Raw genomic sequence first — 16,648 nt, 5'->3', positions numbered from 1 at the left:
GCAGGTGGGTTTGCATTTTCTTCCTCCCAGCCTTCCATTTGGATGGGCTCTGATGTGGGAAGTTGGTGGATTTGGGGTCTCAGATCTGCTTTCAGTTTCTGTTTTCTCATCTGAAGCTGGGTTTAGGTACTTGTCCTTCCTGCAGGACTCAAGCCAGGGTGTTATGTCAAGCCACTTTGTTGATTTCAGGTTGAAGGCCAGGGCAATTCCAATAGTAGGCTCTTTCTCAGACATTTAAAAGATTCCTTATTCACTCATAATGTGAGTTGAAAAGGGGGAAAGGAAGCCTGAAAGCACAGATATGGGTTCAACTCTTTGCCTACTCTCAATCCTGTTCACTGGAAATGGAGAGAGCACATCACAGCATCTGGGGGAGCCCCGACTGCTCTGCAACCTCCCAGGAGTAGCTCGACTCCTCCTGACCAAGGGCTTGTGCTGAGTACATCCATAGTGCTTCCAGAGTGCTGTGTACTCCTGTGCAGCCCCAGGGGCATGGAGGGAAGCCCCATGAGTGTGTTTCCACCCATCCCCTCAGCATCTTGTGCAAACCATCAGTACCAGTAAACAGCATGAGTGGCTGATGTGCACCCTCCCTATCTGACTCTTCCTCTAACATTGCCCACAAACATCACGAGACCCAGACCCCTCTCAATCATTCATAGACCCAGAAGTGAGCAGCACATGGCAGCAGGAAGACAGTAGGCTAATCTGTGTGTGCCTGTGCTGGTAGCAGAGAGACAGAGAGAATTCTTGGCCTCTTATATGCACAGATCCTGGATTAATTTGTCATAGAGCTGGAGGGAAATTAGATGCCAATCCTGAATAAAGTGGTTTTGACAGACAGGAAAGATTACAAGTCATTTTGATCCTACTGAGCATGAATGCGAGAGAGGGAAAAAATACCATGAATGGCAGAAGCAGTTCAGTGAACATTTCAGGGACTTCACCCAGCAACAGCCACTTCAGTGGTGTTGGAGGGTAGGAGCTTGTTTCCCTTTACTGGAAAGAGGTTCTACCTGTCTTAGTGAGTCTGTTCAGGTCAGGCTTAATCCTCCTCTGCATTCTCTTCTGCAGTGCTCAGCATCAGTCCCTCCCTGACTGGCAAAAGTGGTTCATTCTTCTTCATCACTCTTGATGCCACACATTTCCCGTAATGATTTGCCCCTCCATATTTTCCTGGGTTCTTGCTTCACTTTACTTGACTCTGCAATTTTCTTTTGATCAGCTCAGGGTGACAGGAGTTGCTGCTGTGCACAGGTTTGTGCAGGCCGATGTTCTGATCTGCATCAAAGGCACAGACTGCAACCTTGTTAAGCTGCTGTAGTTACTTAGTAATGCTTTGTAATCAACCCTAATGGGAAAATGAGTCTGCTCTGAAGCCTGTGGCATTGCAGCTCTCTCTTGTTCCTCCTTGCCGCTGGTCTCGCCTGGTAACAGTTTGCCTCTGTTATCAGGGTGCTCCCCATGTTGCAGGTAAAAGGAGGAGCTGCTGTGCTCTGTGCGGCATCAAAGCAAAGGTGACTTGCAGAAGCTTTCGGGGTACTGCCAAATGCTGGAGGAGTCGCTCCATGCACCATCCCCTCGCCCTGTAACCAGGGTCAGCTCTGAGCCTTGCGCCGAGGGTCCCAGCCCTCAGCTGCTGCCCCCAGCCCTGGCTGACACACTCTCTCCTTTCGTTCCCGGGCAGCGTTTGCAGCAGATGACACAGCCCAGGCCAGAGGTGCACGCTCAGAACAACGGCCTCCAGCCAAAGACGTCCTTGAATGGGAGGATCTCGGATGCTGCCGTGTAGGAGGAAGGCCCGAACTCCTCACCCTGCCCTGTAGCTGCCCACTCCACGTTGTCCCTCAAGCTCCTCTGGCACAGCTTGCTGTCCCTGGCTCTGCAGTGGCTTTTGCTTGTCCAAGAGAGGACCCGGTGGAGGAACCTGTTCATGGCTCTTCCTCCTGGCATGGCTGACCAAGGCCCTGAACAAGCTGCCACCAGGGCGTTGTGCGGTGACCATCTTCATCCTGCAACATCCTGGTCCAGGCCCTCAGGGAGGAGCAGCTGGTGCCCACGTCTTCCTCCTCCTGAGGAGAGGTGGTGTCTCTAGAGAGCTTAGACTGATTCCTGTCCACTTCTGTTTTTCTTGCCTTTCCATGTGAAACTCCACAGAGCATCGCGCAGCACACGGCTGTGCTTCACCCCAGAGAGATTGCTGCCACCAGGTTCAAATCCCAGATGGCTGTTGATTGATGGAGCATAAAACACCAGCAAATACGTAACTGGAGGGGATGTGCAGAGCAAAGGATTCTAGTGCAGAACAAGGGATTCTAGTGAGGAGTTCTGCATGCTGGTAGCTGTAGGACCCTACACCCAGAGAAGGCCTTAAGGACAGTGTGTGCTGCTCACAGGTGCCGTGTTTCAGCCCTGCACAGTCTCCAGACGTGTTCGCTGCATCCATTGGGGCTGGCACTGTGAGCCAGAGCCCAGTGGAGCAGGCAGCCTTTGTTTTCTGGAGCATCCTGCCCTTTGCAGCTGTGTGCAGTAGCCACACCCTGACCTAAAAGGCAGCTAAAAGGGTAAATGGAGGGCTCCTTGCTACAGGCTGTTCAAGTCTCCTACACTGACCACAAGCTTCATGCAGAGGCAAGGCTGCGTGATAGAGATTTTACAGCACTGTGCAAATCTCCACCCAAGAAGAAACAGGGTAGTTTCTGCCAAGCACGCTCTCTGACTCTGTCCCTGGGCGGGAAACAGTAAGGTGGAGCATAATGCCCATGGATGGTTCAGTTTGCACCTTTTTCAGGAAGTGGCCACACCTAAATCCCAGCTGGTGGAAGGCAAGAACTCCTGAGGCAGTTGGCAGGATGCAGCCACCATGCTCATACCCACCCCTGTGAACCAGTGCTGACTTCCCTTGGGAAGTGTCTGTTCAGTCAGCTGCTGTCACTGGCACATCCCAACTCCCAACACACAAACCACAGAGGGCTGTGAGTTCTTGTAGATGGTGCTGGAGGAGAGTAACACCTTGGAGAAGGCTGGGAAGTGTTTCAGAGCCTTCCTAAAACAGCAGCATATTTCTTGGTGATAAAGCTTTGTGAAAGGAGGTGGCTGATCACAGCACCATGTGTAGGTGTGGCAGTGACGCTGCGGTTGTGCCAGCCTCGCAGTGACCCCGCACAGAGATAGCCCTGTACACAGTGTTTGATGAGCACACATGCTGTGACTCAGTGCTGATTAGTCTCTCCCCTCCCCTGGCCCAGCATTGCCAGGTCTGCTCACACTCCCAGCTCCAGATCAGAATCAACAAACGCATAAAAGAGCATCCGAGAAAAGGTAAGTCCCACCTACCTTTCCTACCAAAGAGTCTGGTCTCGGAAGTGACACACTGTAGTCCCCCAGGGTCCTACTGCAGGTGACAGCTGAGTGATGAGCCTTTGCACAATTGTCTTGCACTCCAATAGTAGCTTCAAAATGCTGCAGGTTGGCCCTGTGCTCCCTGTCCCCAGGACTCGCCAGAGCACGGGGCCAACCTGCTCTCCTGCCAATCTTCCAGCCTGTGGATCAGTAACAGAAGGAACAAAGAAGTTTTCTGGTGAAAGCTAAAGTCAGACCCCTTCAGGAGTGGGTCCCCTGCCAACTCATCGGTGAATCTTGATTAATGTTGCTTCAGATGTGTAACCAATTTGTATTTGTACACATGGCCCTCAGCAGTTATGGCTACTGGGCAGTAAGTTCATGTTTTGTGGTGTCCAACACCCTGAGCTGAGATCATGCCCTGTCCTACGTGTAATTGTTACAGTGTTTGTGTCAAAAAAAACCGCAGCTGTTAAATAGACATGAGGAAATGCTGAATTTACAGGCTTGGTATTGTAGAGCCAAAAACCAAACACTGAAAGCTGCCATCATAGCTCATTACCATTAATCTCAGCCAGTTACAGACGTGTCATCTTTCCTTGTCCCTTAATTGTCTGTGCCAGTATAGCTGAAAACTTCTATTTCAATTTCACCTATTTTTATGAACCAGGGCAATAAGGAAACCACTCTTTATAAACATGTATGACCTTAGAGAGGGACATCTGTGCTCAAAAAATGTGTTAAAGCTCTAAACTTTGCAGTAATGACCCTTCTAGAGACCTGCTTTTGCCTGTGCATCCAGATCCCACAACCTCCCTCCCCTCAAGTGCAGACTGAGGGTGGCATAGGTGCGTGATGGGCAAAGGATTCAGTTTTTGAGCGAGGCCTTAAAACCATGGAAGACTTTGTTTCTTCCAACTTCATTGGGGCAGCTCAGGTCTGAGGAAGAACAAATCAGTGTCAGTGGTAATTTTTTTAACTCTTGGCCAAAGAGTTTGATTGCTGTCAGAGCTGTTCAAAGGTTGTTCCTCCAGAGGAGTGGAGAAGGAAGGGTCCAGAAAACAAAGTTCTTTCCCTGGTTGCTGAGGAAATCTCTAAACTCCCAATTCATATTTGCTAGGATTTTAGCCCCAGCATCTCTCTGACTTGTGGCCCTGCCTGTGGTACATCATTCCAGATGTAGCAGCAGGGGCTGCTCATAATAACAATATTTGGTGAGATTTAACCATTTACTCAGTTTTCTGCTTGTGACCTTCTCCTTTGCTCTCTCTCCTGCCTTGATCCTTTTTGTTCTCTTGCCTCAGTCCTTCCCTGCTATCATCTGTCCAGTGGAAATTATCTACCTCAGCTTTTCTCCTCCTGCTTTCTTAGTTCCACTACTGTCAAATTACAGCTCTCCCCCTTTCTCTTCTCCTTTCTATTCTTTCCTTATTTCTATCTCTTTCTATTATCACCAGCCTCTCTTCCTTGTTTCTCTCACTTCTTCTTCCAGCTTAGAACTCCTTCCTGCATGCCTGTGGCTTAGCCTCTTGCTCATACCTTCTGCCTACTGAAAGCTGGAGCTCAGGATCCCACAGAGGCTCTAAGAACCTAAGAACCAATTTCCATCCCAATATCAAAATTATAATGAAGTTCCAGATATTTCTCTTCCTCTTTGCACCAGAAAATGTTGTGCCATGCAATACTATCTCCTGGTATTTTCAGAAAGACATTTCAACCCACATTCCACCAGTGTGCACAGAGCTGTGCCTGTTCTGAAAGATTTTGTGGCCTTTCCTGTTTTTGCGCTACTTTATTTCCACCATGAATATTTGGATCTGTGAAGTCTGGCATGCATAACCCTGCAAATAGGAATTTGCCCTTAGTCAAGCTCTGTCTGATGGATTGATCCCCTTCTCCAGCATTTCAAACTCATCCAATCCTTAGCACTAGAAGAGCATTCCCACCTCCATCAGGCACAGGTTTCCCATCTAGAGTCAGGGATGGCGATAGACCCCCCTAAGCTCATCCCACACCTCTGAAATGCCACTGTGGGTGGGTCTGTCAAAGCAGCCATACCTGTTCATTGACTGCAAGAACCACTTTTGTCCTGTTCCCAAGGTGTGTCACATCTGCTGACCACCACTCTGCTCCTCATTCCTTCTGACTCACCCAAAACAGAGGACACATAGCCAGGGTGTGGGATGCTCCCCTGTTCCCACTGCTGTGGTTCGGAAGGGGATTGTGGTCCCCTGTGCTCACCTACAGCACTCCTGCCTTTCCTCTGCCCCCTCGCCTGCCCAGCACTACCAGCCTCTCCCTCCCACCATAGGCAGCCACTTGAAATAATCCTTTATGAAACCTCTTAATTCTAAGGAGCTATTTAGGGACCTGTGTTCAAATCCCTCTGAAATCCTCTTTTTCCTGAGGCCTGCAAAATATAAAATAAAAGCCACTGCCCTGATCCTCTGCTGCTGTGGGGGCCGACATGGGCCATAGGAAAGGCAGGATTGTTCTGTTGCTGCTCAAGGGCTGCTTCCCCTGGAGATCGGGGTGTGATCCTCTCCCATGGGAGAGGGGAGCTCTTCCTGCTGCCATTCTAGCAGATGTGCTCCAACAGCTGGCAGCTGGTTGTAAAACATGTGTGCCATGTCCATGACAGGATATGATGCCATGTGGCACTGCAAGGGTTTGCCTGGCCAGCCACTGTGCAGCTTGTAGTTTCGCCACAGCACTGTTAAATGGTGTGTGGAGAGGAGTTGTGTTGTGCATCAGGGGTGCCCTTAAAGCTGGTGTCATTCTGGATGAGCAATTTGTCCTGATCCCTTGCCTATTCCAGGGGGCTTCTCTCGAGACTGGAGGATCCTGGTTGCATTTGATGCTGATGGCCAAATGGGGAGAGGGTCTGCATCACTGAGGGGACATATCCACTGTGGTTTGGCTTGTGTTGAGGGCTACCAGCTTTCACCAAGCACTGTCTGTCTTCCTCGGGAGCTGAGTGCATGAGGCACGGTGCTCAGCTCTGTGTGTCAACACTGGCACTGGAGGCCACATGGTGTGCACGCACAGGGGGGTTGGGGTGCATCCCAGCATCCCCACTGCAGCCCTGGCTGAGGCAGCACTGCCACGGGCACTGTGGGGCTCCTGACAAGTATGTGTCCATCATGCCTGTGATGCTGTCAGCCGGGAAGTGTCCGTGTCTGGAGATGCTCAGGAGAGGTTAGTGCTCCCCGCGCCGATACCAGACAGCCATGACGCTGATGGAGATGCCTCCTGACAGCCCAGCATGATGCCACTGCTCTGCCAAGAAAACGGCACCGGCATTCACCGGGCCCCAGGGACCAGCCATGTGCCCTCGTGGGGTGGCATGTGTCCCCACCACAGCTGCTGGGGACAAGCAGCCCTCACCCCCACAGCTGCAGCCCTGTAGAGAGTGGTCATGGAGGGATTTATCCTGGAGGGTCAAGGTGTTTCTGCTTCCAGATGAAAAAAACCAACTCATCAGGAAGGGACTTGTCTGAATCACTGGTGTAATGATATGGGGAGCAGGCTGGCCTCCGAGGGTCCCCCAGCCAGAACACAGGGGCAGGTAACCTGCTGGGGGGCACTGCTGCCTGATCACTGCATCTCCCACAAGCCCAGGGGCCACTGGCAGAGCAGGGCATGGTGGCAGAGCTGGATGTTTTTCTCCCTTTGAAGGCTGCATGGCTTGGAGAAGACTCTTGGCCAGTTTGTACTGCATTGAACTGTTCAGGAAAATACAAATATCCCTGCAGTGACCCCATAAAGAAACGCTCCTGCTAGTTTTGTGCTGACGCTGCTGACCCAGATCCAGAAAAAATCTGCTCTGTGTCTGTCCAGACAAAAGGTTCTGTCGTGTAAACTCATCCCTTGCCATCAACCCAAAGAGCACTGCCTGCTGCCTGCTCAGTGGCTCCAGAGCCCCTTACACAGCCTTGGGGGTACATCAGCCCCTGGGCTGGCCCTGGGGGATGAGACCAGGACATGGTGGCATCTGTGCCCCCATCCCAGCACACAGGCAGTGCCAGCTCCCTGCCCTGCTCTCTGCCCATCCCAGGGAGCCCATGTGCCTTTCGGACAGTTTGTTCTTGTCTGAGTGGCTGAGCCCATTCGCCTGCCACCCTCTTGTCTGTGCATCCCCCTCCAGCACATGCCAGAGCTGACTGACACACCTCTAAAAATAACTCCTGGGTGTGAAGGAGGGCAAGAGATGGAGAGGGATGGCTGCGCTTGGTTGGAGAGGGGCAACGTCCTCCTCTGCCTCTCTCTGCCCTCCTGATGGTGCCACCATGTCCTGGCCAAGCGGCCACTCTGTGTCGCTGCCTGCCCAGCCCGTGGCACAAATACTTTGATGGGTTTTTGAAGTGCGTTTGGTCCTGCACGGGGGAGAGAAAGAGAGCTGACATCTCTGTCCCCTCTCTGCACTTACTGCAAATGAAGGGATTAGAAGTTATTATCCAAGATTCTTATTTTAAAGCGGCTTTTCAGCTCTGTGAGGGGTGATGCTCCTGGGGGAGGTGGTGACAGGGCAGCTGTCACAGCCCCAGTCACCGTGGGTGCTTGGGCATCGGCAGCCGAGGCTCAGTGGCACTGGTGTGCTCCAGGCTGCGGGAGGGGCTGTCGGAGCGGCACTTCTGCAGGGAGTGGGAGAGTGTGTGGGGGGGGCTCTGCAAGCCCGGGGTATAGGGGTATCCCACCCCTGGGCACTTGCCTTGGCACTAGGGAGTGCAGCCAAGCGCTGGGTAGGTGCCACTGTCAGGCTGCACCAATGGATTCACAGGAGATTCCAGACGTTTTGAGCTCTGAAAAGAAAGAGTGGGCTCTTTCTTTGGGAATGGAGGGCAGAACTATATCAGCCAGCACTGTTTAAATGGGAACTATCTGGGTGGGCAGCACAGCCACGGTGAGTGATATGGCAGCCCAGACCCCCTGGCAGCATCCCAGCCACTGCCTGGTGGGGATCACATGCACCCAGCCCCGTGGGGGCTGCCCCCATCCCTGGCAGTACCACGGACCCCAGAGTGACCCTCCAGCTGTGGGAACTCCTCTGCAGGGCAGAGCCTCGGGACCTGAGTGAGATCGGCTGCTGCCAATCCCTGTGGAGCATCTGCTCTTGGGATGCTGAGTGCCAAATTGCACCAGCCCAAAGCATCCTGCAGCCCTTGGAAAGCTTCTGTCCCACCCTGCCAGCAGTGTCTGCTCTGAAGAAGTACAGTGATCTTTCTTCTTTTGCACTTCTTAACTCCTTCTTCTTCCCATTGCATTAGTGACAGACCCGTGCAAAATGTTAGCAAACTGATGGTTTTTTTCACTGGCATCTCTGCAGCCTTTCCCTCTGCTAATTATTATAGCTGTGCCTCTTCTAGGGCAAGTCGACAGATGGCTGGAGCTTTACTATGAATGAGCTATTTAAATAGGGCTCTGGCTTTTCCCTTGCACATTTCTTTTCTGGCTGCATGTCCTGAGCTGCTGGATGGGTTGTCCTTTTCACTAGGGATGCCAGAAGCTGTGAGCTGACACTAAAGGCTGAGGGCAGATCCCAGGAGATGGGTTCTTTTCTTTCCTCTTAGAAAGGGAAGACAATTCTGCCCTGGTTCATGTGGCCTCATAGGGTGCTGTGTTTTGGATTTAGTATGAGAATAATGTTGATAACCCACTGATGTTTTAGTTGTTGCTACGTAGCAACAACTATGTTAAAGGTTCTATGCTGTGCCAGTGAGAGAGGCACAAGAAGGTGGGAGGGAGCATGGCCAGGACAGCTGACCTGAACTGGCCAAAGGGATATTCCATGGCACAGCACTTCATGTTCCATACATACACTGGGGGGAGCTGGCTGGGAGCTGCTGATCACTGCTGAGGGATTGGTCAGTGGGTGGTAAGCAATTGCATTGTGCATCTTTCTTGCATTTTCATTTCATTATTTTTATTCTTTCACTTTATTTCAGTTATTAAACTGCTCTTATCTCTATCCACAAGTTCTACTTTTTCTAATCTCCTCCCTATTCCACCAAGGGTGGAGGAGGGGGGGAGAAAGTGAGCAGCTGCAAGGTACTTAGTTGCTGGCTGGGATTAATCCACAAGATAAAGAAAATGAACTGAAAAGTCAAGCCTTCTGTAATGGGAGGGAATAGGAAGCTGTACATAGAATATCAGGATGGGTATGTATCACTTGAAGTGTTTTTACTGCTACAGCCTTGATCCTACACTCCTGTGGAAGAAGATCCTTCTGTTCCTTGTGTTTGTTTTTTTTCAAATGAACTTGATATTGTTTGGGACACCCTATCCTTCATGAGGAGGAAGGATTAGGAAGACAGGATTCTTGTTTTCAGAAAAGTCATTGATAACTGTGCCACACTGTAAGACCCCAAGGCTGGAGCATGGGTGCTGTATAAAATAAGATCCTGCCCTACATGCCTGAGAACATTCCCAGCTCATGAATTGTATGGTTTAAGACAGAAAGCAGCTCCTCAGCCAGATTTAACCTCAGTTGCACTCACTAGCTGCAGAAAAGTAGCTTCAAGACCCACCAAGTATGACGGAGTTCCCAAACTGGTTAAATCCCACAGCCCTGCTAACCTTGCATCATCATCCTGAGGCACCTGCCTATTTTCAGCCACCTTTCCCAGGTCAGGCAGGCGTATGTGCATGACTCCAGGCTGCTGAATTAAGGGTCTGGGCAATGACTCTTTCCCAGCAGCTGGTGATGACAGGAAACCTCAGTCTGTAGGGAGCGGTGGAGCCTGGCTCTGGTCAGATGTGCCCCAGGCACCCCCTTCCAGCACAGTCTTCCCAGAGTACCCCAGACGAGGTGTAAAGGGACCCACAGCGACCTGCACACAACAGTGACACTGCAGACACGTGGCAGCTTTGGCTTATGGTGACCTTCCTGCCACCACACCGCTCCGGGAGGACTCCCATCTCTGTGGGGGCATTGGGATGGGTCTCTGACCCCAGAGGCAGCACCTTCAACGCAGGAGGCAGCAGGCTGCGAAGTGCTGAGTTCAGTGGTGAGTCTGCATTTTGCTTGACAGGGGTGGATAGACCCCACCCACAGCAAAACATTTGAGGGATGTGTGCTTAATTAAAAGTCTATCTGAAAAGTTTCAGAGAAAAATTGCATCTCAAGATTCTCTGTGGAAAAGAGCAGTGTATTTTGATCAATTCCAACCACACTATGTATCAGTTATTGCACATAATGGATGCCGTATAGATATAGCAGGGTACAGGTGCACTGTGACAATTGTGGTATTTGATTTTTGGGTTCTAATCCTTTGTACCAGCACTATCTACGTATGTCTACATAGTATCCTTCCCAGAGAGACTTGCCATCTTCTGATTAATAACAGTATCTGTACATTGGAGCAAGTGAGGAGTATTTCACATGTAGACAATCTGGTTTTATTGCTTTCATCTTTACAGCCAGGTGTGTGATCTAAACATCCGCCAGGAACTTCAATAATCTTCTGTTTCAAAATATCTTAGAAAATGACTGTTTGGGATGGGCTGATTTATAACATATCCGTGGCACACAAAAACATAAATGGAAGCCTCTGAATCCCTGGGAAGTATCCTGTCTGTGTCTGGGAGGGATTTCTGTCCTCCCAAGTGTTTCATGGTGGGCCTGGGGATCTAAGGGATTCTTTGAAGCCAGCAAAGAATTTGCAACCTATAGACAAGGGTTTTTTGGCAGGTGCAATCTGAATCCAGCATCTCTTCGACCCAGCTGCAGAGATGTAGCTTGGCTCCCCTGCCCTCGGAGAGGAGAGCTCGCTTTGTGTGCACGTCCTTCAGTCTCTCTAAGGTCAGCTTCATTAACCTTGGGGTTATGCTTTGTGTAAATATGCACTTATATCTGATCTGCACAGGAAACGTCATTTTCCTTACGTGTCTCCCATCCAAGTGTTCCCCAGGCCTGAGCCTGCGTGGCTGGTGAGATGTGCTGCGGCGGTGACGCTGCAGCCAGCACAGCTGTCCTGCTCAGGCAGCCCCTGGTGCCCGTGCCCCACGGTTTTGTGCAGCACGCTCTGCCGAGGCGCCTACACGCTCTCCGAGGCGTGCTCCTGTGCGCAGGCAGGTGCTGTGAGCACTGCCCCACGGCGTGTGCTGCTCCCTGCTGCACGGCTTCCTCCGTTCCACACGGGCCGCGGCGCACGGGCAGCAGCGAGCGCTCGGCGAGGCTGTGCGGGCTCCCTCCCCGAGGCGCAGCCTGCACGGCCGAGAGCATCCAGCAAGACGGACAGCAATGGGCTGCGGCACAGAAGGGCTCTGCCTTCCCCCCTCACCGTTTTCCTCTCTGCCTCACTGCAGGGGTGAATTTCACAATTAAGTTGCCACCTCCTGAACAAGTTTATTGCTTCCTGATTTCCTCTGGATCTGATCCTCAGAGAGCCTGAGCACTGAGCTAGCTCCAGCTGCTTTCGACAAGAAAGCAGCAGCAGCCGGAGCACGCCGCCAGCAGGAATCCGGGATGCTCAGCACTCCATGGGAGCACCCCTTGGTGCGTGGTGCCTGCACACACAGCTGCAGCCCAGGGACACCGAGGCAAAGAAGACATTGGCGCACAAGTGACATTATCTCAATATAATTTCTAAAACTCTATTGAGTGAACAGGTAAAATACCTCTGATCTATTTTTGTTATTTTTGTTACAAAATACTAGCCATTTGTACTCTTTGCTAGGTGTGACCACACCACTTTTCCCAAAGGAAGCTTTTGTTGGTGATATTTACAGCAGGAGACAGGTACAGACAGAGACAGGTGCTTTCAAAAGCCTACGCACAGGTAACACTTCTGTTGTTAGATTTTAAAAAGACACATTCAGATGGGGTCGTGACTAGTGTTGAAGAGCTGGGTGACTTCAAAGCTGCTGTCCCAGGCATGGCTGTGAACGAGAGGGCAGGACAAGGACAGCTCTAGCTCACGAAACACTGCCGGCAGTCCCTGGAGCCTACACTAGCACAGTGAGGCAGCTGGTGGAGTGGGAGACGGGGGGAGCTTGCTCAGCAACTTGCATTTCAAAGCAGAGACTCCGCCAAGCAGCAGCATCCTTGGTTTAGGGCTCAGATTTCTTTTGGAAACCTCAGAAACATGTGCAGGTAGTTGCAGGTTTAGCCTTTGAAGAACATGTAACAAAACTCAAACCCTTACGGCTCAGAGGCCCTCCAATGCTTCCAAATCTGGTGGTACCTTTCACTATGAGTACTGATGAAATTCTGGTTGTGGACCATACCCACACCTTTCATCTACAGGAAGGAGAGAAAACGTGAACAGTGGGATGCTTTGAAAGCCTTGTGGAAGCACGGAGTGTTGCTAACCCAGCGGCCCAGACTATGGCATTACAAACTACTACAGCAGTGGACAAGCACTGCATTCAACCCAGAGTGTTTGCAAGGCTCGATTCTCCTGTCACATTTGCCCATCCCTTTGCTACTGGTGCAAACAGATTAATTACACTGGGCCTGCACCAGTATGAGCAAGCATCAGGATAGAGCCTGGTGTAACACAGCTCAGTCTCTCCTACTGTTCACCAAAGCCACCTTCTCATTTGTCCACTGACTACCTGACACCCACTGCAGAACACTTTTCACTAGGTATCTCTTTTTTCTCTCCCCCCACTCCTTTTTTAGTATAGAAGGGCATGAATTTGGCAGCAAAAAGACACTGGTTCATTTGGGTTGAGTTAATCTTTGCAGCAGCTCCCTGCCTGACTCCTCCACCTGAAAGATTGTGCTAGGTTCATGATCAGAATCACCGCTGTCAAGAGCTGGTGATTTTTCTTTGGGCTGGTCCCTCCAGGTGGGCTGTGGTACACATTTTGTCCTTCATTAGGTTGTCACTGAGATGCTCCTTCTAACCTGCACCCTGTCAGTCTGTGTGCAAGGGTGTCTGTTCACAGCTGTACAGCTACACTGAGTCTGTGTGTCTCACTGGCGCGCGTGGGAGGACCGTGGGAGCAGACAATACAATAGATCAGACGAGGTGCAGATATGTTTTAAAGTGCTTTCATCCTTCGAGACCAACCTTCCAAAGAATAAAAAAAGAACAAAATCTGTGTTTTGAAGTAAAGTCCGAAGGGGTTGGCTCTGCAGTGGAATTTTGACCAACCTGTTCCATAACAACCTGGAATAGAGTAGTTTTGTGCCTCTCCAGCTAAACCCAACAGAAGATGTGGTAGCCAGCAGGCTAGAAGACAGCAAGGGTTATCTACATTTGCTTCTCTGTCCAAAGCTCAAGGCCAGCAGTAGCCTTTGCAAGGTCAGGGAAACAGAACTAACCTGCCCTGAGAGAATTCTGTGCCTCAGGTACCTCAGCACTTCAGTTCACTCGCTTCTACCCTTCATCCAGCATGGAGAAGGGAGTCTCAAGGCAGTTTCCTTATTCCCTCTTTAAAATCCATGTAGCTCTCCCAATCAATTATTAAAGCAGCAAACATCTTGTGTAGGAACTTCATAGGCATTGTTATAAATATTTTATCTAAAAAAATTATTTCCTCAAGTATCTTAAGGTTTTTTGCTGTTGTCACTTTGTGTTAAATGTCAAGTAAAATCTAATTTATTTATTTTAACACACACAGAGCTTCATTGGCTCACTGCACTCTGGAAAAAACCCAAACCTAGTACTGCTATTCCTCTCAGAAAGCAAAAGAACTACTGGGAAGGGAGGACAGTGCCAGTGCCTCCTGGACACCCCTTCCACTGCAGCAGAGAGCAAAACCAACAGCAGCCACACACTGCATTGACCAGACAATGGCAGATGCCACACATGCTTTCTCGGGAAGCTATGGGCAGCTCAGATGAGGTTCTGGCTGCTGTGATGAAGCAGGGTGTCACCCTGGAGGGAGTCAGCAGCAGATCAGGCCAGCTGTGCCTCACAGCTGGCTGGGAGGTGAGGGGCTGAGCCCTGGCCAGGGGTGAGGACCTCTCCCAGCATCCAGTTCAGGATGCAGAGCATCCAAACTGCCCTGGGGGGCTGGCTAGGAGTAAGCTTCTCTGGTCTGGACGGAGACTGGGCTTCTATTCAGGGTTTTCTTACAATCTTTTCTGTCATCTGCTTCTGCATTCTTCCCAGAGGCTATGTTTGGGGGCTCCCAGTCAGTACATTTACTATTGCAGATAAAAGTGGCAGCCTGGTGCCCAGCTAAGCAAACAGCTCAGATCTCTTGGCACAGCTGGGTCCATGGGTCAGGCTCAGACAGAAGAGGACCTGGAGGTGAGCAGGCTCCTGCCCTGGCGGGCTGGCCAAGTGCAGGGACCCTTCACTCCAGCCTCTGTCTGTTTCCCTAACTCCAGCTGGGCTTCTGCCCAGGTCACACAGCTGAACTCTCTCCCCTGAACATTCCAGCACAGTCAGCAGGCATCCAGGGAGCACTGGGCCTGTCCCTGATGCACTGTGGCTTTTGTCACTGGCAATAGCCCTAGAGATGAGCACGCTGGCACAATCCCTAAGGAAATTGCTGTGTGCCTTTTACCCCACAAGGTAAAAAAATAGTTTTCTGCATCTGTCTTCACTGTCTCCCTTTTCCTGACATTTTGCACATCGCCACCAATGGCAACAACCCCTGCCATTCCTCACTCTACCATTACATCATCAGCACCCAGTGCTCATGTCTCAGCCTTGCACAGGAAGGAAGAGCATTTCTGTCTTTCCCTCATAAAATAAAATAAAAATAAAGGCCCTAAAAGGCATTCTGTCCTATTTTAGAATCCTAAAGTTGATCTTCTTAAACCTCGAAGGGAGATAGAATGAAGGAGTGAGACCAAAGCCTTTAAGCTAATTAATACCTTCCCCTTCCTACTGCACAAAGAGATTTTTTCTAAAAATACATCCACAGCCCGTTTTTAATGCTGTCTTCCTTCACGTCAATGTCCCCAATAAAGCAGAGGAGCTGAGCTGTCATCTCTATCTCAGGATCTGCCCCTCCTCTCACTTTGAAGCTGGGATAGAGAGGGAGAGAGAAGAGGCCTTGGAGTCTGGTATCTGGGCAGTTTTCCTATAGGAAGGGGCTGATGGAGGTAAGAATACAGCCAGGCAAGAGATACAGATGGGACTTCATATGAGTGGTCTCCAAAACACCCCTTCCCTCTAACACAGGTGGAAGAGCTCAAGTGAATGGAACACCCACCCCAGAAGATGAACATAACACTCAGCTTTGCTTTCAGAATACAAAAATGCAGGTGGGCAGGAAACACAAAACCAGCCAGAAGGAGGAAAGCAGAGGTGGGTCTGTTTTAGAGAACATAATCATGTGTGTGTGTGTGTGTGTGTGTGTGTGTGAGAGTGTGTTGAGGTGGGAGGGCACCTCTTGGTGCCATCTCTTTGGAAAAGTACACATCCATTCCAGGAAAATCCCCGGGCTGAATCCCTCTCTTCTGCTCCCTCAGAACTGCTTGGTGTTTCCTTAGTAAGCATGCGCATACGTACGCTACCATACAGGTGTATTTACATGTGGTGAGGTCTGCTAGGTCTCAGCAGAGCTCTCTGGTACAATGCTCCAACATAACAACAGAAAGAGTTTTGGTGTTCAGTGAGGCCATCTTTGTGTTTTACTGCAGCTCAGGACAGTCTCTCCTCCTCTCAAACTCTCTTCCACTCGTGCACTCCTTTGCTTGGAGCCGGCTGCTGCAAGGAGATAATACTTGGAGAGCGATGAGGAGGAAGCGTGGCAAGTGGGGCAAGTTCTCGCTCCAGCTCAGTAGGCGGCAGCAGTGGTGGCAGGGAGAACTCCACCCCCAGGAGTGCCCCAAGGTCGGCCCTTGGCACGGGTGAGTCCGTTTCTCTCTGAGGCTGGCAAAGTTTCAGGGTGGGTACAAACCTATGGCCAGGTAAATGCAAGGCAGGAAAGGAAGTTGAGGAATAGGAAACGGAAGACACAGTGCCTAGAAAGCAGCAGGTCATCAAGCCTCTCAGGAACAGGGCAGCAAAGTGCTACATGGGGACAGCACAAGCACAGAGGCCAGCTGGGCTGGCAGGTGTGAGGATATGTGAGCATGGAGGTTGGCAGTTTCTATAGATGGCTCCTCACAAATAGCATCATCTTGAGGGGAGACAGGGTAAGAGTTAGGTCAGTTGGCTTTTTTTTTTTTCTTTTCTTCTTGTTTTACTAAAAAATAAATCACAAACTAGATCTCTGTAGGCAGAAAGGGTCCCTGGGAGGCAGTGGGGACGGGAAGCGGGGAAGTCTGTGCTGTTTTGGTGCTGGTGGTGTGGCTACACGAGGCTGCGTGAGCCACTGGAATACCTGCGCCTCTGAAGCAGGGAGCTGGGGGGGCAATACTGGTGGGGGGGGTTGGTGGGGGGGGGGGGGGGGG

The 16,648-nt window shown here is 50.8% G+C and overlaps 1 protein-coding gene and 1 long non-coding RNA gene across 7 annotated transcripts in view; both read left to right on the top strand.

The window, feature by feature from the left end:
• LOC103624681 (sodium- and chloride-dependent GABA transporter 1) overlaps nt 1-5,211 on the top strand; it is a 35,149-nt gene extending 29,938 nt beyond the window's left edge. For 5 of the 6 annotated variants that reach the window (XM_008643977.2, XM_017726218.1, XM_017726217.1 and 2 more), the window contains one exon: nt 1,688-5,211. In XM_008643977.2, the coding sequence (XP_008642199.1) occupies nt 1,688-1,792 (105 nt within the window). In that variant the 3' untranslated portion in view covers nt 1,793-5,211. The remainder of the gene's footprint in view (nt 1-1,687) is intronic. The other variant, XM_017726216.1, reaches the window with a different exon arrangement.
• A 5,729-nt stretch (nt 5,212-10,940) lies between these two features.
• LOC108444688 lies at nt 10,941-15,705 on the top strand. The gene is made up of 3 exons (XR_001859319.1): nt 10,941-11,143; nt 11,650-11,952; nt 15,432-15,705. It is a non-coding gene; the product is annotated as an uncharacterized LOC108444688 (long non-coding RNA).
• Nucleotides 15,706-16,648: the final 943 nt, after the last annotated feature.

The sequence above is a fragment of the Corvus brachyrhynchos genome, unplaced genomic scaffold (assembly GCF_000691975.1).
Source record: "Corvus brachyrhynchos isolate BGI_N302 unplaced genomic scaffold, ASM69197v1 scaffold191, whole genome shotgun sequence".
NCBI lineage: Eukaryota > Metazoa > Chordata > Aves > Passeriformes > Corvidae > Corvus > Corvus brachyrhynchos.
The sequence above is the reverse complement of the archived record's forward strand: the minus strand, read 5'-3'. Positions and strand labels throughout refer to the sequence as shown.